Source organism: Cylas formicarius, unplaced genomic scaffold (genome assembly GCF_029955315.1).
Source record: "Cylas formicarius isolate icCylForm1 unplaced genomic scaffold, icCylForm1.1 PGA_scaffold_7__23_contigs__length_41026272, whole genome shotgun sequence".
NCBI lineage: Eukaryota > Metazoa > Arthropoda > Insecta > Coleoptera > Brentidae > Cylas > Cylas formicarius.
Genome location: NW_026844352.1, coordinates 27,378,948 through 27,398,824, shown reverse-complemented (window position 1 = coordinate 27,398,824; position 19,877 = coordinate 27,378,948). Strand labels below are relative to the sequence as shown.

The 19,877-nt window shown below is 32.3% G+C and overlaps 5 protein-coding genes across 9 annotated transcripts; 2 read left to right on the top strand and 3 right to left on the bottom strand.

The window, feature by feature from the left end:
- Positions 1–421: 421 nt before the first annotated feature.
- On the bottom strand, positions 422–6,291 carry LOC132705059 (fatty acid hydroxylase domain-containing protein 2-like). Of its 3 annotated transcripts, none has more exons than XM_060675486.1 (7): positions 6,190–6,290; positions 4,638–4,687; positions 3,747–3,949; positions 3,446–3,695; positions 1,990–2,171; positions 1,333–1,605; positions 422–820 (listed from the first exon to the last, which is right to left on the bottom strand). In XM_060675486.1, the coding sequence occupies exons 3-7, from the start codon at positions 3,944–3,946 to the stop codon at positions 655–657; spliced, it is 1,071 nt and encodes a 356-aa protein (XP_060531469.1). In that variant the 5' UTR covers positions 3,947–3,949; positions 4,638–4,687; positions 6,190–6,290; the 3' UTR covers positions 422–654. The 3 variants fall into 3 exon arrangements, with proteins under 3 accessions (XP_060531469.1, XP_060531470.1, XP_060531471.1); XM_060675487.1 differs by lacking the exon at positions 6,190–6,290 and adding an exon at positions 5,684–5,894; XM_060675488.1 differs by lacking the exon at positions 422–820 and adding an exon at positions 857–1,208 and having other exon boundaries at positions 6,190–6,291.
- Positions 6,292–6,417: 126 nt separating this feature from the next.
- Positions 6,418–8,324, top strand: LOC132705058 (26S proteasome regulatory subunit 6B). Its single transcript, XM_060675485.1, has 7 exons — positions 6,418–6,687; positions 6,754–6,997; positions 7,074–7,274; positions 7,333–7,503; positions 7,559–7,803; positions 7,866–8,018; positions 8,079–8,324. Exons 1-7 carry the CDS (start codon positions 6,655–6,657, stop codon positions 8,262–8,264), a joined length of 1,233 nt encoding a protein of 410 aa, XP_060531468.1. The 5' UTR covers positions 6,418–6,654; the 3' UTR covers positions 8,265–8,324.
- Positions 8,325–8,452: 128 nt separating this feature from the next.
- Positions 8,453–15,864, bottom strand: LOC132705056 (uncharacterized). The gene is made up of 4 exons (XM_060675484.1): positions 15,639–15,864; positions 13,326–13,918; positions 12,622–13,141; positions 8,453–12,210 (listed from the first exon to the last, which is right to left on the bottom strand). The coding sequence occupies exons 2-4, from the start codon at positions 13,854–13,856 to the stop codon at positions 11,558–11,560; spliced, it is 1,704 nt and encodes a 567-aa protein (XP_060531467.1). The 5' UTR covers positions 13,857–13,918; positions 15,639–15,864; the 3' UTR covers positions 8,453–11,557.
- LOC132705062 (large ribosomal subunit protein bL21m-like) lies at positions 15,818–19,728 on the top strand. Of its 3 annotated transcripts, none has more exons than XM_060675492.1 (5): positions 15,818–15,933; positions 18,938–19,117; positions 19,172–19,332; positions 19,382–19,538; positions 19,594–19,728. In XM_060675492.1, exons 2-5 carry the CDS (start codon positions 18,940–18,942, stop codon positions 19,704–19,706), a joined length of 609 nt encoding a protein of 202 aa, XP_060531475.1. In that variant the 5' UTR covers positions 15,818–15,933; positions 18,938–18,939; the 3' UTR covers positions 19,707–19,728. The 3 variants fall into 3 exon arrangements, with proteins under 3 accessions (XP_060531475.1, XP_060531477.1, XP_060531476.1); XM_060675494.1 differs by lacking the exon at positions 15,818–15,933 and adding an exon at positions 16,009–16,152; XM_060675493.1 differs by lacking the exon at positions 15,818–15,933 and having other exon boundaries at positions 18,833–19,117.
- LOC132705104 (translation initiation factor eIF-2B subunit delta-like) lies at positions 16,537–18,510 on the bottom strand. The gene is made up of 6 exons (XM_060675537.1): positions 18,418–18,510; positions 18,115–18,366; positions 17,467–18,049; positions 17,176–17,417; positions 16,801–16,917; positions 16,537–16,748 (listed from the first exon to the last, which is right to left on the bottom strand). Exons 1-6 carry the CDS (start codon positions 18,425–18,427, stop codon positions 16,537–16,539), a joined length of 1,416 nt encoding a protein of 471 aa, XP_060531520.1. The 5' UTR covers positions 18,428–18,510.
- Positions 19,729–19,877: the final 149 nt, after the last annotated feature.

The window sequence follows — 19,877 nt, the reverse complement described above, 5'->3', positions numbered from 1 at the left end:
TGATTTGATTTGATTTGATGATGCGGGCGGCTATTATATTTTCGTAGAGATGGGGATAGGGATAAACTTCGGCGCACACCTCTAAATTTCACCCACTAACCCACATTTCCGCGATCTTCACACATTCGTTTTTCTAGAACAATTAAAGAGATCTGGGCATATTTTGACAAAATACTGCCGCGAAAATGCAATGAAACTGGAACTATCGAATTGACGACGGTCGTGTTAGTTGTTGAACGCGGCTCAGTCTTATTGGTTGAATTGGTTTTAAATAACAGTGCATGCGCATATTAAATTCCAGTCTTGTCAACATAGGCAAGGTCTGTATATGGCTAGTAGCTATATGGAAATACCTGACATATACGAGGCAGTTGAGGCAAGATGGAGGGCGGATGTGGGACAACAAATTTATACCTTCAAATTTAAAGTGTATTGTTATATTATTTAGTATGGTCCTTTTATAAACTGTATAAGTATAACAGAGTAAAGCTACAGAATTATAAAATATTAGTTATTGTGAAAAACAAATCGGGTCACGTCTATACAAATGATTATTAATACCTACTTGAACCTCCTATGAAAAAATTTATGGTCAATCAAAAATCACAAAAAATATTCACATTTTAATGTGTATGACTAACAGACAAATACATATTAGAATTTACCGTACAGCCAAGGCTTGCTGTCCGGAAAAGCGTCCCTCGGTGGTATGAAACTTAACATCATTATATGCCTCACATAGGCAGTCGTTTGCCTGAAATGCTTGTCCGTTCCATGGATACGGTCCAGAACACCCAATACCCCAAAACAATTGTTGAATCTGGAACATACCCGTTGCTAATATTTATCATTAAAAGTTTTCTCTAAATCTCTCCTCTCTCGATGTCCGCTCCCTTATTAGTTTTAAACAAGAAAAAAATTTCAACGCAAAAATTTTAAAAAAATACGATTTATAGTTATAAAGACGGAGTAAGTAATGTTTTATTGGGTTGTGTATAGGTAACATTAAAACTACTTAAACTAGACAATGATACTTTTTGACAAGATATGAAATGAAAATGGGCTATATGGGTCATTTTATTTCTGTTAAAAAGTTGCAATGAAAGTCTTCGCAAAATCAAAAAATCTGTATCATGAAATTTTTCAAATCTCCAATTTTTTTTATTTTTCTTCGTGCTATTCACAAACTCTCATTGTACCATTGAAACCTCAAAGGAAGTAATGTGTAAATACCATCTTGGTATCTTGAATAATAGTTTCCCATAATAACACATCGAAAAAGGGACACCCCGTCCATTTTATGTAAATATGTTGTTACGCCGACGTACTTACTTTAAATGGTGAAAATCGTGAGCCTCTGGAGATGGAAAGAAGGGTAAATGATAACCCGAGTGGGCGTTTAAAGTTGACAAAATTGCCAGGGTAAACCATAACCACGCCGTTGCCACATGGGAGCCCATAATGAAGACCCCTAAGAAAGGTGGTACTAGGTTTGAAAAAATATGCTCCACCGGATGCGAGTAGATGGCAGTCACCGCTATCGGAGCTGTCCATTCGTGGTGCCGTTTGTGGATGTATTTGTAGATATGTCGACTATGTAACAGTCTGCGAAATTAAAATAAACATATTACTATATCGCTATCTTTCTTGTCCTTAAAAACGGAAAAACTATGACCAGAATAATCGAAAATAAGAGACACTAATCTAATAGTCTCAATACGGAACTGCGTTTTTAACCTAGTGAAAAATTTAGACAATGAAGACATTCCCTTTTCGAATTGTCAATAATGTGTTTCTACGCTGTTAAACAATTAGTTATTACACTTCTAGTACATCTTATACACTGCTTCCAGTTCTTCCAATTGCAAAGTTCTTTAGACTGTTTTTATAGCTTTTATACCAAATGCACCGACGACTGTTTTAAACTATAGTTCAATCGAAGTCACCATGTTGGTGCAGGTAATGCGCCGTGTAAAAACGTTTTCTTACCTATGAGAGTAATAAAAAGCAGCCTCTTCCGTTAAAATATGAATGGCCAATTCGTAAAGCACCCAGTGGAATGTCGGCAATTCCCTTATTTCGGGAAATCCTCGCCATCGCATCGCCCAATACATCACGAATGAGGACGGCAAACCTACTAGAGTTTGATTTATGATCACGCAAGATATCACCTGGAACCAAGAGAAAATCCACTCAACTTTAATATAAGCAAAAGATTCCAGACTGGTGGCGCAGCTCAAACACAGAGAGAATAAGATTTGAGTACATACCAACAAACAGGGTATTATTTAATACTGGTACGACAGTTCACAGGGTGATGTCTCAAGTATTTTTAAGGTACAAAGTTACTATAAAAGCTTTTCACAGTTTTAGATTTACTTTTAATTAAATAATAAAGATAACTCGAAAACACATTTATAGAAATTTTTACTTTTTACTGGATTTCGTAGTACTATGGTCGATTTTCGTGAACTAAAAGACACCCTTTTCGAACAGAAAATTACGCCATTTCATTTACTTACACTCATACACTCTATATTGTGATGAGATTAAGAAACCCTAATCTTATAGATCTTTTTACGTAGAGTCCAGTAACATAATGGTTATCATTTTTTTTATTTCATGGAGTCTTTAAGTGCTTTTTAAAAATGTATAAACGTCTAAATATACGATTTATATAAACACATATTTGGACATTTTAGAAAATATATTCTAATTTTATTCCACTTAACATATTATTATTATGATAATTATTATCTTATATTTGAAATATCTTTTATGTGTTATATATTTTTCAAAGCTAGTAACAAGCCTGATAAATTAATTAAGAGACATACAGGGTATTCCAAAGAAAAGTTTAGTTTATATATCAGAATTAGTGAGTCTCGGAAGAAAACTGACTACGTAGACCAGACCAAATTTTCACCATTTCGATAAATGAATGCATAACCGAGCTATGGTGTCTAAAGATACATTTTCACCCTGTACGTAAAATCCAACATAGCTATGACATTTGTTTTCTACCACCTGTCAGCAACACGCTGACGTTGTTAATAGGGTAGCTTACACAGCAAAACCATGAAAAATGAGACACACATATACATAATAAAATAATATTACTTTTTTATCAACCAAGGTGTGTTTTTATTAACTTGAATTTTGTACTCTTTTGCTGCGATCACTGAATAGAGTACCTTTAAACCTAGTCTTCGCCACATTGAAGCAATTTGTTTAAAAATTTAAGTTACTAATTTTTTTTTATATATGGGCTAAAGCAAAAGATCAGATGGTTCATATCTAAAAAATTATTTTTGTTATACAGTAACGTATTTTTGAATAAGAAATTTCAAAAGCCATAATATAAATTACAAGAATTCTAATAGATGATGCGGAAATGTTAAAATTTGAATTGAAAATAGGGAAGAAAGCAGCTAAAATCGAGAACCTCTAAAAGTTTTTTAGTGTCCACAGGCTCGTTGGTGCCCGGTTGAATTTTGTATCGTCGGAGAGCGGCAGGTTTGTTGGTCACGTCCAAGAAAGTGTAAATCCCACCGAAAATCCAGTAAACGATGATCGTTAGTGCGGTGGTGCCGAATACCCACAAATAATAAGGATCCTCGCCCGCGACGTTGAGAAATTTATTCCACTGAGCCTGCCAAAAATCCCCTGAAGCTCCCCAGAACCGTTGGCAATACCTGAAAACTCATGCTTGTATGCGTCTCGTCTTGGCACCACCATCAACCAACCAAGTAATGGAGTTCCGGGCAGCGGCGAAAAATATCAGAGCGGTACTGACAATAACTAAAACGCTACCGATGGATGATAAAATAGAGCTGGAATTAGATTCCGACTCTGGATTGTTATATACACAATATTTTGTTCTGTCATCGGAAGAAGTCCCAACACCCGAAGGGGCTGAAGTCTTCGATTGGTTAGTGGACGCCATTACCTACAATCAATCGGTTTGGTAATTGATCAAATAAATATACGACTGTTGTGTCGGATTGTTTTTTGGAGCAACGTGTTTTCAGATATGTTCTTCCAATTGGGTTCTTGATATCGAAGTTACCACGGTTGATGTTGAAGCATTTGCGGGCACAGATTGCTCACCATCAACGTCCAAAACCACGTTTCTTGTTTTTGAGTTTTAAAAAACGTTTAAATCGGAATACATCTTAGTTTTAATAATAATTATTATTATTAATAATGCTTTTATGGACAATATATATTTGAACGAGGGTTTATATTACTACAACAACTCTGGGCAGCAACTTAAATAAAAATAGAGTTTTTTGCATTCCAAATCTAAAAATTGAAATTCCGTACCTGCAGACCTTTAGGAGTATACAAAAAATCTCGTGTCTATTCAAGATATGTTTATAGGTAGATAGCAAATTTCGCGTTTCACAGCCAAATATGTTATTTTTTATTGCACATCCCAAATCAATGAAAAATTATGAAACCGACTGTAAGATAGCTTCTGCTAATTTATTTAAAATTTTGACAATTTTTTGACACTTGTAGAAAAATATTTTTTCTATTCTTGCTTTCCGGTTTAACTTTTGCGTACAAAATTTAGGCAAGTTATAATATGGCTTTTAGAAAATTAAATGTTTTCGTTTTGTGAAACTACTTACCAAATCTTAACGCGCCCCAATATCATTGAAAAATTACTGATGATCAGCATCTGAAATATTCCGTGGTACAAAAAATTAATAAACTTCATACATTCAGCATAGCTACTTACGCCACAGTTATTTTAAGTCATAAATTGTTTCACAAGAGAACGTCAAATTTAAAGATTTGATAACTCAATATTTTATTAAAAACATATACAGGGTGTATGGTTTCAAAAAAGTTATATTAACACATACAAAGGGCAAAAAAACTGTCCACTACTTTTTCTTCTTTATCTTTCATTGGGTTTATGTTAGAGCTAAATAATTTAGTACCTATCCGTCTATATTAAATGACAAGCTATATTTTTAAAAGTACTTTAGCAAATGCACCACTTTCTAATTTTCAATGCAAACCCCATATTTTATACTACACGAAATTCTAAGTAGATTTTGTTAACATCAATATTTTTAAAGAAAATCACTATATTTTATCAAAATTAAATACATAACTATGTCCCGTAAGTGAGTCAGAAAACTATTTCTTTCATGGGTCACCAACTTGCCGCAGAATTGTCAAAAACTGTATACAACACCCTGTATATAAAAATATAGGTACGTAACTAAATCAAAAATCCATCAATTATAAACATTTCCCAAATATTTCATTAAACACAAACAAATAACGTAAGCTATGCTGGATATAAGCGAAATTGTCTGCTAGGATGAGCTAAAACAAAATCTTTCAACTTAGTTGTTTATTCCAAAATTTAATAAAACATTTTAAATAATCCAATATTGAAATGAACATTTTGTAATACTATTCTTTTAAGTTACTCGAAATTTTTGTTTGCTACAAATCTTCGAACAAACCTTCAAGACGTAACTCCTACCTTCATAGTCAGTTCTATAAAAAAGATCTCAAAATAAGTTGAACGAATTACTAATCATAAAATAATGGGTATAGAGATTATTAAACAGTAACTTAATATTTAAAGCAAAAGTTTAGCTGGGAAACGTCGATCAACTATTATTTTTTATGATTGGAAGGGGTGCACAATACTTACCATAAGTAAAAATAATTTATACCAACATTTATTTTATTCAGTCGGAAAATACCTACAAAGTTTATTTTCTTACTAAACTACCATATGTGACCTTTTATAAGAATGCCCATAATGACATGACATTGACTTTAAATAACATTAAATGGATATTTTAATTTTTCGTATTCTTATACATATCGTATTGTTCTAGTCGCTATCGGTGTTATAGCTTATGGTACATAAGGAGTATTTATAGGCATCGTACATACCTATCCTTGGAACTTATTATTTATTTTATTATATGATTCGTCGAAATAGTTATTTACTCGATATTATTGTTGGAACCACTTTATTTGCAACAAAAGTCAACTACTTTATATAAAATAATTTGTATTAGAAATTCTTAATTTAAAAATATCATTGATAGGATTCGTTCTATATAAACCATAATGACGTGAAATACGAGAATGCAACATAATCGAGCCACATATTCTAAACTAAAGCGTGCTTTTGTGCGACGTACTCACATTGTTCTGATTTGGATATTGTTAATAAATAAAACGCAAAATCGCTACCTATCTCTCCATCAATACTGAAAATTTTACATCAAAATATAAAGAGCGTTTGGCGTCATCTACCGGATTAAACTTGATTCACAGTAAAGAGCAAAGTAGCATTGGTGTAAGACGTATCAGTCTATATTCCACAAGTGGCTTAGTATGAGGTTGTTACTATCAAAGAGGATTTTATAAAAATATTGTATAACATACATCACCTATAGTTTCGTTTGTCCAGAAGTGAATAGAAATTCCCGATTCTGTTTTATATTTAATTTCCAACCCCAAGTTGAAATCAGAAAGAAACCTCCATACATTCAAACCTTTTTAAAGTAACCAATCGACATGTTTTAGTCTTTGCCCTTAACCTAGCAAAACTAATTGTACGAGTCATCTGATCTAAACTATTTAAACTTTTTTTTATTGGAAATCACGATGGAAGCAATGGAAGTAGTTTTGCCTGAAAAGGTAAATTCCGTTTCTTTGAAATTACAATCTGTGCTTTTTAATTGGCTTTTATTGTGTTTTGCACAGGAAGAAGGAAGCCCATCAGACACAACAAAGCAAACTCTTCAAGACCTAGACACTGAAGATTTATACACGAAGTATAAAAAACTTCAACAAATGCTGGAATTTCTAGAAGTACAAGAGGAATACATCAAGGATGAACAACGGAACCTTAAGAAAGAATACCTGCATGCCCAAGAAGAAGTTAAGAGGATTCAGTCTGTTCCTCTTGTGATTGGACAATTTTTAGAAGCTGTAGATCAAAACACAGGTACTTTGGTTCTTTTGAAAAAGATTATACCCGTTTGTAATATAATTTCCAATATCTATATAACACATTTTTATAGGTATTGTTGGATCGACAACTGGTTCTAATTATTATGTGAGAATTTTGTCCACTATTGATCGCGAGTTGTTAAAACCATCGGCAAGTGTTGCTCTGCATAAACACAGCAATGCTTTGGTTGATGTTTTGCCACCGGAAGCTGATTCGTCTATCAGTATGCTCCAAGCAGATGAAAAACCAGATGTTAGTTATAGCGACATTGGTAAAGAATCAACTATTGATTTTGTTTTGTATTGTGATACAAACTGATTGGCATTTAGGTGGAATGGACATGCAAAAACAGGAGATAAGGGAAGCTGTTGAATTACCGTTGACACATTTTGAACTATATAAGCAAATTGGCATTGACCCCCCAAGAGGTGTGTTAATGTATGGACCTCCAGGGTGTGGTAAAACTATGTTAGCTAAGGCAGTTGCCCACCACACAACAGGTATTTGTGCACGAATCACTGTAGTTTCAGGGATTTCATCCCAATAATTTTTCAGCCGCATTTATTAGAGTGGTTGGCTCAGAGTTTGTTCAAAAATACCTAGGAGAAGGTCCACGCATGGTCAGAGATGTATTTCGTTTAGCCAAAGAAAATTCTCCTGCAATTATTTTCATTGATGAAATTGATGCAATCGCTACAAAACGATTTGATGCTCAAACTGGTGCTGATAGGGAAGTACAGAGAATTCTCCTGGAACTTCTGAATCAAATGGATGGTTTTGACCAAACAACTAATGTTAAGGTACTTTATTATTTGAGTACTTTATTTATTATGAGGCTTGCATCTTTCACATTTTGAGTTAGGTTATCATGGCTACAAATAGAGCTGATACTCTGGATCCTGCTTTACTTAGACCAGGACGATTAGACAGAAAGATTGAGTTTCCATTGCCAGATAGAAGGCAAAAACGATTGATTTTCAGCACAATAACTTCCAAAATGAATTTGTCTGAAGAAGTGAGTAATAGCTTAAATTTTCAAAGCAATTACTGTACATTCTGAGATTCCTTCTTTCAGGTTGATTTGGAGGATTATGTTGCCAGACCTGACAAGATATCTGGCGCTGATATAAACGCTATCTGCCAGGAAGCAGGAATGCACGCAGTGAGAGAAAATCGGTACATTGTATTGCCTAAGGACTTCGAGAAGGGCTACAAGAATAACATTAAAAAGGATGAAAGTGAACATGAATTTTATAAATAATTCCCTAATGAAAGCAGATTTTGAATTTTACACACAAGTTGAACTGAAAATTTTCCGAATATATCTTCTTATAAAGGATTTTTATTGTCAGATTTTATTAACCCACCGAATGTTCCATCCTATCCTTTGATATATCGTTAAATTTAAAGAAAACACCAAATTAATATTAAACTTTAATAAAATTTATATTTTATATTAGTCAAACCTTCTAAAGGCATAAAAATTTGTAAATAACGGTACAATAAATAAAAAGGCACTATACAACTTGGATAAATAAAAACATGTCTCTGTTCCGTAGAAAAATAACATATCACAATCCATTCACATTCCTATATCTATCAAACCATGCATATAATGGTAACAAATCTTTTAGATCTATGCATACAAACACAATGAGGATTATTCACCTGCATTTTTATGTACCTACATATAATTTTTAAAATGTGAAGGAGAGTGCAACATTTCAAAACAATAATTTTGACATACTAATAATGTAAAAGCTTCCTCAATATCAATCGAGAGCCATCCAATTATTATAAATTGAAATTAAGTCGGAGAAAGGAGGTCAACAAAAGTGTGGGTTTCCAAAAATTATGAAATTGCACTGGGAAGGAACTACATTTCCAGATTAACTAATTAAACTTTTGGAACCTATATCCCCATTTTGTTTGTAAAATGTCATTATTCCTGTATGCATTCCTACAAACCCGCAAAGATATTTTTAAAACTTGGATAATTATATTTTAATATTACACCTATAAGGCTTTCATTTATATTTTAGAAAAACATATACATTTGGTCGATGTTAGAAGGCCTAAAAAGTACTACAAATAACTGGCATGGTAGATCAGTTTTTGTGTAAATCAACCTCAGAAAGTTTTTGAATAATTTTTATAAGTGCTTTTTTTTAAAGAAGCCATAACTTCATTTGAATAATGTTTCATAATGTAGAAAAACTGACTCACCATGTAGAGGCATTTACGTAAACAAATAGTTAGGCAACTATCACACACTACAATTTATTCACATTGATATTTTGGTTTTATTGACCCCTTAAATTTCATTTTTGGTACTCCTTAATAGTGTAATGTGACATCAAAAAAAACAAAAAACCAGACACACTTGCAGGCAACTTGAAATGGTATTTATTCTGTAAATAATCACTGCAAATTGTTGATGGTTCTCTCAAACTAAGTGACATTAATAGCTGAACTATGAAATTGGGCTAAGATGGTAAAAGCAAGAAAACAATATTCATTCATTAAATACATACTTAAATTTTGCAATATTGATCGATAATAAGCAACTACCTTAATAGTATATTTCCAATTAAAGAAAATTTTATATTACAAAACCTTTTCGAAAATATGATGTTGCAAAAATGTGAATACTGAAAATTACTTTTTTTCTAATGTTTGCCATAATTTAAATTTAAGTGTGAAGCAAATGTGGCAAAAGACACTCGATACAGCCCATAAATTCTAAGGTTTCAAGATCTTCTCAAGAAACTCGGCAATACCACCAGGAAAAGCTATATTTTTGTGTAACCAAAATATTGTGTTGAAGGTCAAATACCATATATTAATAATAAGGTCGAAAAAAGTTCTTTCACTCATTTCCCTAACTTTAGATCAAGAAAGAGCTGTATATAATGTATACTCGGGTGCCACTAAGTTGCTCCAACTTCCTATAATAAAAGTTTAAGCTGTATTTGTCTTAATGAAATTGGTTGAGTAGCAGCAGATGCTGAAGTTTTTTTAATGTGTAAAATAATTGAAAGGAAACAAAGGGTCCTCTGCTTTTGGGTACTTTACCTTTTGTAATGTAATTTTTCCAAAATTTTTGTAAATTAATTTTAAATAAAATAGAGCCAAGCACTGAACAGGCGATAAGATATGTTCAATGTAAGCGACAAACATCACAAATTGAACTTAAAATGGGATATAAAGAGTACTTTGAGTTGACGGTATTGATAACATATAGCGAAAAAAATTTGATAAAGTTTCAACTCTTGATATCACATAAAACATTTTAAATGTTTATTATAAACAATCACACCTCAGATCAACAGTTATTATATATCTCACACTCTACCTTAAAAATATTGAAATATCTATAACATTAGAACATAGAAAAACACCTAGACTCTATAAAGTAATAACATGTTTATATAATATATAATTGGTATAAATACAAATTATAATTTGGTATTAACGATTAGAAATTGGATTCCTTATGTGACACAAAAACAATAAACACAATAAACTATAACAAAATATCTACATGGAGAGATCTCCTTCTATTTTTTAAAATTTCAAAAAAATTACAATATGTCATACTTCACTTCATTGCCTTTTTATTTTTCATTCTCCCAATTTATAAAAAATTTAATAATGATTATACACTCTCTCAAAAATAACCACTCCATATCTGCCATATTGTTACTGCTAAAAAGTAGATTAAATTATCACAACAAACATTTAATAGCGTCCTTGGTAAAAAGTTTGGTAAATACCATGAAATAGAATATTTCTCTTTGCTAATCATTAAAAAAAGCAAAGCATTAAGGTTTACCAAAAACTGTGTAGCACTGCAACAAAAATATATCCTATTTGGTGTTCAAAGTCATTGAGCAGGCACTCGACATTGATCAATCTTGGTTCATTAGCGTGCTGGATCCAACATCTGGTTTAGAATGTTACGAGGTGTACCTATTACCTCGTAATATATCGACTTACAATGGTAAAATTTCATCCACAAGATAACCACAATTTTTCTATAATGATCAATTTCTTATATGAATCACTTTTCTTACTTAGAAGCGGTAAATTTTATTTCTTACAATGTGCCCAACATATGAAGCACATTTGTGACTAGACATATTATATTAATTTACTATTCTGCTTAACCCGTAAAAAAATATTGAATCTTTGAACCTAGTTAGCTTACTTGTAATTTTTTCATTTGTTTCATACTCTTTAACACAATGCGGCATGTACTTTGTTTATACTTTCATTTATATATAGAGGGAAAGGGAGAACTAGAGGACACACGCACAATGGTTCAAAATAGGCAACATCCCTTAATAAAAATATAACAACGAACCTAAATAATCATTAAATACAAATAACAAATGCTTCATATAGAGATAATAAACTATTAATATACATATATAGAGAGAAGATATCAAATGTTGAATAAAAAATAATATCAAATTAAAACCATATTCAACACTCTATAGTTAATAGTTCCAAACCTTATTGTGGAATAAAACATAATAAAAATCATAAAACTTACACAGCAAAGGTATTTTCATCAATTTTTTCAGTACTGGCAGCAACTAAAGCTAAAGTAGCTAATCCCAACAAGGCATTATTCCCTCCTAACTCGGCGTTTTCCGTTTTATTCAAATGTGTGATGCTGTTTTTGTTCTTCCTTTTCTGTGAACCAACCAAGTGGCTCTCTGATTTCCCTAATCTGGGAACTTTGCTTCTCTGCTCCAAGGATTCAGTTTTTATTTTGATTTTGCGCTTTTTGCTCTCTTTCTTTCGGATTAGGAAATTGTCATAGCTCAGACTTGGAAGATGATCTATCCTGAGGTCCAGATTAAAACTAACTGACTGAGATTTAGAAGCTGATGGTTCTGAGGTTTCTGAATTAGTCCTAACTCTTTCGGATTTGGGTTTAAAATCTTCAGCCTCAAAGTCCAACTTAACATTAGTTCTCTCGGCAAGTCGTTTAATTGTAGTTTCTAAATCAAATTTGGGTGGTTCCTGAGATTTTGATGTGATGGTTTCTTGTTCAACTTTCAGCGGTCCTCGATTCAGTTTGTAATTTTGGGTTAGTTTGTTTTCGCGTTTGCTTCCTAATAGTTTACCTTCCACCATGAATCGCTCATACCTTTTGCCCTTGCACATTCGATCACTTTTTCTCTGTTCCTTTTGACCTTAAAAAAATTAATTTTTTACTACAAAACTTCTGAATTCCTCCTGCGTCGGTTCTTGATGAATCGAAGTTGCTCACGTTTCGCCAATCATCCTGTTGACTTCTTCAGAGCTTAACTAACATATCAACAAGCTCGACGCATCAACAACAAACGCAGGAGGAATCCAGAAGTTTTGGAAACAGCATTACAGTAGCCTGTGGAAGTTTCTTTGAAAAAGTAAATTAATTTTTATTGAAAAGTTCCCAATAACTACTATAACTTTAACTGATCCTCCATTTAATTTCTCCTTATTGAACTTAATAAAAATATGGGAATGGAAACTTTAAAATGGTATGAGATAGATACCAATTTATTACATTATTATTATATATCTATTGGTAGAACAACATTCTCCAAAGTTCTTGCACTTACCATCACTGTCAAAGGAAAAAATATCATCTACAACTTTATTTAGTAAATCTTGCTGTGTTATGTTTTCATTTGACTCCCGGAATACATCATTTGGGCATTTCTTCTCCTCTTCGACAAATTGCTCAAATACGCGTTTTTTGATAGGCCTTGGAGGAATTTCAGTTTTAATAAACTCATCTGGACTCTGACAACCTTCTGGAACGTCCAAATCACTTATGGAAGTTTGATCCTTCTTAAAGTCAATAGGTTCATTATTATTGTCCTCAATTTTGTAAAAAGAGTTATTGATGGAATTTTGAACGCCAATGAAGTTGTTCATTAATGACGTCAAACCTCCGAGTTGAGATTCGTCAGCCAACTTGCCAGGGGTGAACTCTGATAAGCAAGTCAATGACGCACTGCTCACTGGAATGGGTGGCTTGGAAATGGTAGTTGGTCTCGTGCTCAAAGTTCGCAATGGAGGTGCTGGAAGTTTGTACCACCGAAACCCCGGATTTGCAGATAGAAATGCATCTTTGTACTATAACAAAATTTCCATTTAAGAATAAATAACATTATATCCAAAGGAGGCGGGATAAGCATTTAATGTATACAGAGGCAAACATCACATGGATGTATATGATTTACAGAAAAACGGAACCATACCGGAGTTACACCAGTTTTTCTCTCAACAAATTGAATAAAAAATAATCTACTCCACTCACTTCTTTAGCAAGGTCATTATAAGGCTGCTTTTCCACAATATTTAGAAGAGCCCACCATTCGCCCAGAATCTTGGTAACGCCCCTATTTTCGGTGGTCGGATATCTCTGTCTAACGATAGGCCGATGTTTCTTACAGAAAATTAAAAATGCATTTGGAGGTCTGCGGGCATGATGAGAAGGAGACGTCGTCCCTTCCTTGTCCTCTTGGTCCCCTTGATCGTTGGTTTGTGAATTTTCAGCTGCATTTTCAGTGGACTCCACATTTTCTTTTTTGATATCGGAAACCAATTCGGCGACTTCGCCTGGCTCTTTAGTGCCAGTTTCTGCGCCCCAAGTTGTCTTAATGTGATTCAAGTTTATAGTTTCTATCTTGACTTTGTCATTATTAAAATTGTGTTTGGACCAAACTTCTTTAATTTTATGATCATTTTGGGTATTTGTTATAGAATCCAAACAATTGGACTTTCCTGGTGAGAAACTGTGATGCATGTGGGGTTTCATTAAAGTGTGCTTGAACAACAAATAATTCATAATCTTCAGAGATCCAACTGATTTAAAAATAACCAAAGAGATCCAATGTAACTCACTCCACCCTGCAATGAAAATTTTCTTAGTTATAAAAAAGCACAAATTTTGGTCCAAAATTTAAAACGATCGGTGGAGTGACCAATTGCCAAGACGTGTGAAAAAAAGGAATAATAAAAGAGATTAGCAGCTCCAAAAAAAAAAATTTTTTTATATTATGATATATATTTTGATGATTTAAATAATGCATAACAGGTCAACATTTAATGGGTTTTAATTCGAAAGTTTGTCATTCCACATAGTATGATATTACACATATTTTGTAGATATTTTAACTGTTACAGACACACCATTTACATGCAACTGTTGTATAATTTAATTAGCCGGTATAACAAATCCGATAACAGCGATTCTGCTATATTCTATATCGACGAAATTTAGGAGATTAGGTACGTTAAAAATCTATCTAAGATTTTAAAGGTTTTCCCCATTAACTTTGGAAAGCTACTTTTCAAACTGCTTTGTTATGTTGTAAAAGTAGGTTCTTCTTTTTTATTATAACATAGCGGAATATATATGAATAAAGTGATAATGTGATTAAGTGTTTCAATTCAGTTTGCTATTCTAATTAAACCTATATTAAGATGTGACATCTGTCTATATTATACAAGGTGTTTTAAAGCAAATGCGAAAACGTCATTCATTCATTGTTTAAAATAAAAGGGTGTTCGGTATATAAACGTTGGGCTAAAAGCCAACAAATATGCGGGAAAAATAATGGTTTTATTGTTTCTCATTCTTAACTAAATTTAAGGAAAAACTAATACAATGACATAAAAAAAATATTCTCTTTCCACATAAAAAAAATTAAATCTAAAGAAATGCATAACGAGATAAACAATGTATTAGATAAGAAAAATCTAGCTAGCTGCTGTCACTCCTTAAGGCGTTTGTTTTATTTGACATTGCTCAGTTAATTTCAATACAAAATACATTTTAATGAAAAATTTATTGTCTAATTATTTAATTGTTAAATAATAAGAGTTTGAATTCGATAAAGGGGAATCACAGAAATGGAAGATATGCAATTTATATACGGACGCGCCAACGGAAATTCCACAAAACTGTAAATTTTATTAGGAAATTGCAGAAGACAAAAAATTTGCTAATATAATAATACATATATTTTTTTTCTGCCATATTTGTAGCGCGATATCTCCCTAATGGTTAACTTTTGAACCAACGTTTATATAACACACTATACCCTTTATTTCAAACAAAGACTCATTTGTTTTGAAACACCTTGTATATCTTAGAATATAGCTAGTGTTCATGTCATGTAAACATTGTAGCGATTAATTGTAACACAAACAAACGACATTCTCAAACTATTACCTACCCACTTAAGCAGGCAGTAGGATATTGGATATCGTGAGCAATAATTTGGAAGTAGGAAATTAAAAGAATTAATCTAGTTGTGGGCTAAAACCTTGCTATTGAAATTCTGTAGAACATAATAATTTCAAGGTTACCCACGATGTACCTTTCAGAACACCCGATTTTTTCGACGAAATTTTCATGCACATCGCGAACGCGAGCTATTTAACAAAATCAAAACTTGTTCAAGGACGTTCAAAGTAGTAAAGCGAAAATCTTAGAATATTTACTAAAAATATTGATTTCAACCATTGTCATTACTTAAATAATATGTCGTAGCACACCTACAATTCATAAATCGAAGTCCCGATTCGGTTATCGCAATAAAACAAAAGAAAATGAGGTATTTACCTTATAAAACTGAGCTCCTCATTAAATAAAAGCCATCACATGACGTCATACTTATTAAAAATAACACATCGAGAGTAAGTATTCTGTATGAATTAACAAACACCGAACAAAAAAGAAGAAACATAAAGGCGATCCGATTATTTTTCTGTCATATTAAAGGAGAAAATAATTTTTTTTAGGGAAAGCCGCACCAAAAACTGCAATCAAGATGTCTGTTGTGTTGTTTAGATTTCGCCAGTCAGCTGTTCCCCACTACACCCCCACCGCTAAGCTAGAAAACGGAACTTTTTGATTGGTGCGTCTGTATTATTGCATTTGTATAATGTCCTTGTGACACAGTCAAGAAAACAAGTTTTTTTTTTATCAAAATTTTGGTTGATTAATTTAATTGTTATAATTATTTTTCGGGTTTGACGGAGTTACAAAATACGAAACTGATGTTTTAATTATGTAGTTTGTTATATAGGTGACACGGGATTAATGACGACGGTTTAGATTTAAATTAAAAACGCAGGTAAATTGTTGGATAAGAATTAATGAGCTATAAATTTTTATAGGTAATACCTAGTAAAAAATACCAATCGGATTTAATGCAAAGTTAAAAAATCGTTTCAAGTAAAACCAAAATAATTTTTTTTAGACCAACGTGTTTAAAATGCACTTAAAGATTTTTGGGTCGCTCATTAAAAAATTCTTTATGGTTTTGTTTAATAGCTAATAATTAATTTTGGTAAAAGCATTTTTATGAAAATATATGAGCAAAGTTTTGCAAATCCTAGAATAATATTCCTTGCAGTTTTCTGGTCCATCACATTTAATAGGTCAATACCTACCACTATTACCGAAGGCAAATAGTAAAACAAACAGAAATATACAAAATATATTTTTTATTAAAATGCTATAGAATAGTTTCACTTGCATTAATTCTCAAGACGACGGGCACACTGGTGCATGGCAGTATTGCCAACTCGGTGACCACTGCAGTTACCAAGTCGGGTGGTGTGACATCATATAAAAGGTTAAGTACATTTAATTTTGGGTTATCTTTTAAAGCAGCCAAAGGCGATTCAAGAGCCTGGGTGCCTGCTTTAAAAAGAGATGTGGAACTATCTAAAAAATTACTCTTTACTCTTTTAACGTCCATTTTATGCTACTGCCTTACCTATTTCGTTATAAATAAAAGCATGTGTCTGTACCATCTCACTAAATTTGTATGTCTCACAACATACTAAAACTGGTTTGTTGTAAGCCTGAGCTACTAAAGCCACTTGCGCAGTTCCTGTAAAAAAATGCTCAAAGAACAAAAAGCAAGAAAAATCATATTATTTCAATTCAAAATATTATCTTACTAGAAACAGAATATAGTTTTCTTATTTTTAAACTTTATCAACACTGAAATTATTAACTTTTAATTTAAATTTAAGCATTTTTTTAATTTAAAAATGTTTATGCAAAAAGTATGTATCCATAAAATTGTAAAAATGTACCAGTGTATCTCCAAAAAACAAAAAATGTATTTGTTTTCAAATGTGCTTACCAACTCTTGACATAACATATCCATTTGTTAACAAAGCATGTGCCGCCAATAGCACTTTGGTAACTCCTGTCATAATATAACTTATGGCATTAATAAAAATGTAGGTACATTTAATACCAAAGCTTACAAGCCTTCTCAGCATTTCTCTGCCTTCTAAAAGTGGCCTGCTATCAACAATAATTACTGAAAATTTCTTCTCATCTTTATGAGCTTCAAAAAGTATTTTCCTTATTAGAGATGAGCTAAAAATCACTAGTGATTATCAATCAAACTATTCCCTTAAAAACATACCACCCAAATATCAAAATAACATCACCATCAACTATTTTTTGGTTTACTTTCATAGAGATTGCATCCCAAGCTTTTTTAATATCATTATTGATGTAAAGATCGATAACTTCTTGTAAATGAGCCTTCTTTGCATTGTCTGTCAAATTAGCATCCATACGTGTCAACTGTAACTTGAAGTGCCTTAGGACGTTGGTCATAGATACCGACAAAGGTCTGCAATTTTGCAAGTAATTTGTAGAATGTTGAAGAACTGATTCCAGGTATCTGCCAAACTCTTGTTTTGGAGGTGTTTGAAGATCATTAATTAAGTATTTCATTGCTGACAAAAGAGCTAAGCATCTTGCGTTGGAACCTAATATTACTTTTTCTGCATACTGTATCCCCAAATGTACAAAAACTGCATGGACATCTTTGTAATTTACAAATTTTGAATACTCTGGACTTGACTGTCGATACAAGTGCTGAACAAATTGAATATATTTTGCTTTTGACTTTTTCACCTCTAAAGGCTTTTCCGTTACAGTATTTGTATGTTGTACTTGTAAATCTGTTTTTTCCCTTTTGGATTTTGGTTTTTCTTGGACTAAGAAACAAATTACATAAAAAAAAATGTTTACACAATTCTCATACTGGTACCTTTAACCTCACCTTTATATTCAGCTTTAGCTTGACGTTGAGCTTCTTGGCGTTCCCGGCGAATTGCCTTTAATTTTGTTTTGCTAAGATCTTGAGTTTCTTCGGTTTTGCCTTTCAATTTTTGCTCAGCTAATCTCTTTTCCCATTCTAATTTTCGTTTTAGTTTCTCGTTTTCCTTGTTTGAATTTTGTTCTGATACTGTAGTTTGAATTTTATCGCTTTTAACTTTCTCAGGTTTTTTGTCACGATTTGCCGCAACTTCTTCTGGAATTTTAAAAACTAAATGTTAAAGTCTTCCAAAATAGTAAAACATACTTTTTTCCATATCGAAGTAAAAGATTAATCACGAAATACTAAGGTTAATATAACCTCAAATCATAGATCGGTATTATTATTATTACAATTATCTACATCAGCGGTCGCCAATCTGTCGATCGTGAACTACCGGTACTTCGCGGAGGCAATTCTGGTAGCTCTCGCAACGATTTTAATTTTAAAAATACAAAATACAAAAATCAGAGAAGATTCAAAATTCCTCAAAAAAATCAAATGTCATAATATTCCTTGTGGGTAGCTCGCTGTTTATTCCTAAGTTAACAAAGTAGCTAAACACATTGAAGAGGTCAATCAGTTCAATTTTACGAAGTCGTAGCATAGAAAAGATAAACCACAAATGTTGAAGTACCACTAAAATCAGTTTTGAGCGAAAGATTTTAGCCCTTTGCCTATCGGAAATAAAAAGAATAATGATTTAATTAACCTAACCATCAAAAAATCATTTTTTTAAAAACATTTATTGAATATTGTAATATTGTATTAAACATTGTAAATTTAGATATGGCAAGTTTGTTGGGACGAGTTTATTATGCATTCAAAAATTCACATTGCAACAGGCAATCTATAGCCCAGATTGGAAATTATGCAATGTCTTTAGTAAATAGTAAACATTTTTATTCATCCGTACTCACACCTTACGAGATTGTCGACGAAGATCGAGATCAACGATTAATTGAAAGTAAATTCTTTGCAAATAGAAATTAAAGATGCGAATATAATAATAATTTTTAAGGGGTAATAAAAAATGTTAATCAAAGTGGAAGTTCAGAATCAAATAAGTTTTTTGCTGTTGTTCACATTGCTGGAAAACAATTCAAAATTACAGAAGGCGATATTATTGTCATCGAGGGATATTGGCCGCCAGACTGCGGTGATAAAATTTCCTTAGATAAGGTAGATAATAGATTCTTTCCAAGCAGTCATTTAATGTTCTTACTTTCAGATAATGGTGCTTGGGGCTGCAGAGTTTTCTTTAATAGGGCGCCCATTAATACAAAAAGATTTGGCGAAAATTGAAGCAACAGTAATAGAAAAGACTTTGTCACATACAAAAACACACTTTAAGAAAAAAAGGCGAAAGCAGTACATGAGGATAAACTGTAAGTTTAGTGCTAGCTGATGCTGACGAAACTATATAACTTTTTTCATTTGCAGTTTATAGAATTCCACAAACCTTCTTGCTTATTAATTCGATTAAAATAACTGGAGAACTAAACAATCCAGCATCTGTGAGGGGTCTTGATAATCTAGTTTTTCAATCCATATAAATAAAAAGTGGTGTATAGTTTACACGTTTTATTTTATTTATACAAGTTCAGGGTGATTTTGAGTGAAAAATGGGATTCAGAAATTTACAGTAACTAAAACAGTTAATTCATTTTATTACAAAAAGTGGCAATATATTATTTTTGTATAGTTTTTATTATTATCACAACAGT

What these genes read in the sequence shown, in the direction of transcription:
- LOC132705059 (XM_060675486.1), bottom strand. Translation starts at nt 3,946, where the DNA reads ATGGCGTCCACTAACCAATCGAAGACTTCAGCCCCTTCGGGTGTTGGG. An exon ending in GCTTTTTATTACTCTCATAG is followed by an intron (nt 1,606 to 1,989) that starts GTAAGAAAACGT and finishes TTAATTTCGCAG; the next exon opens with ACTGTTACATAGTCGACATA. An exon ending in CACGATTTTCACCATTTAAA is followed by an intron (nt 821 to 1,332) that starts GTAAGTACGTCG and finishes GGTATGTTCCAG; the next exon opens with ATTCAACAATTGTTTTGGGG.
- LOC132705058 (XM_060675485.1), top strand. Translation starts at nt 6,655, where the DNA reads ATGGAAGCAATGGAAGTAGTTTTGCCTGAAAAG. An exon ending in AGTTGCCCACCACACAACAG is followed by an intron (nt 7,504 to 7,558) that starts GTATTTGTGCAC and finishes ATAATTTTTCAG; the next exon opens with CCGCATTTATTAGAGTGGTT. An exon ending in ACCAAACAACTAATGTTAAG is followed by an intron (nt 7,804 to 7,865) that starts GTACTTTATTAT and finishes ATTTTGAGTTAG; the next exon opens with GTTATCATGGCTACAAATAG.
- LOC132705056 (XM_060675484.1), bottom strand. Translation starts at nt 13,856, where the DNA reads ATGAATTATTTGTTGTTCAAGCACACTTTAATGAAACCCCACATGCAT. An exon ending in ATAATGACCTTGCTAAAGAA is followed by an intron (nt 13,142 to 13,325) that starts GTGAGTGGAGTA and finishes ATTTTGTTATAG; the next exon opens with TACAAAGATGCATTTCTATC. An exon ending in TTTTTCCTTTGACAGTGATG is followed by an intron (nt 12,211 to 12,621) that starts GTAAGTGCAAGA and finishes AATTTTTTTAAG; the next exon opens with GTCAAAAGGAACAGAGAAAA.
- LOC132705104 (XM_060675537.1), bottom strand. An exon ending in AGCTAAAGCTGAATATAAAG is followed by an intron (nt 18,050 to 18,114) that starts GTGAGGTTAAAG and finishes TTTGTTTCTTAG; the next exon opens with TCCAAGAAAAACCAAAATCC. An exon ending in GTTATTTTGATATTTGGGTG is followed by an intron (nt 17,418 to 17,466) that starts GTATGTTTTTAA and finishes AGTGATTTTTAG; the next exon opens with CTCATCTCTAATAAGGAAAA.
- LOC132705062 (XM_060675492.1), top strand. Translation starts at nt 18,940, where the DNA reads ATGGCAAGTTTGTTGGGACGAGTTTATTATGCATTCAAAAATTCACAT. An exon ending in AGATCAACGATTAATTGAAA is followed by an intron (nt 19,118 to 19,171) that starts GTAAATTCTTTG and finishes ATAATTTTTAAG; the next exon opens with GGGTAATAAAAAATGTTAAT. An exon ending in ATAAAATTTCCTTAGATAAG is followed by an intron (nt 19,333 to 19,381) that starts GTAGATAATAGA and finishes TCTTACTTTCAG; the next exon opens with ATAATGGTGCTTGGGGCTGC.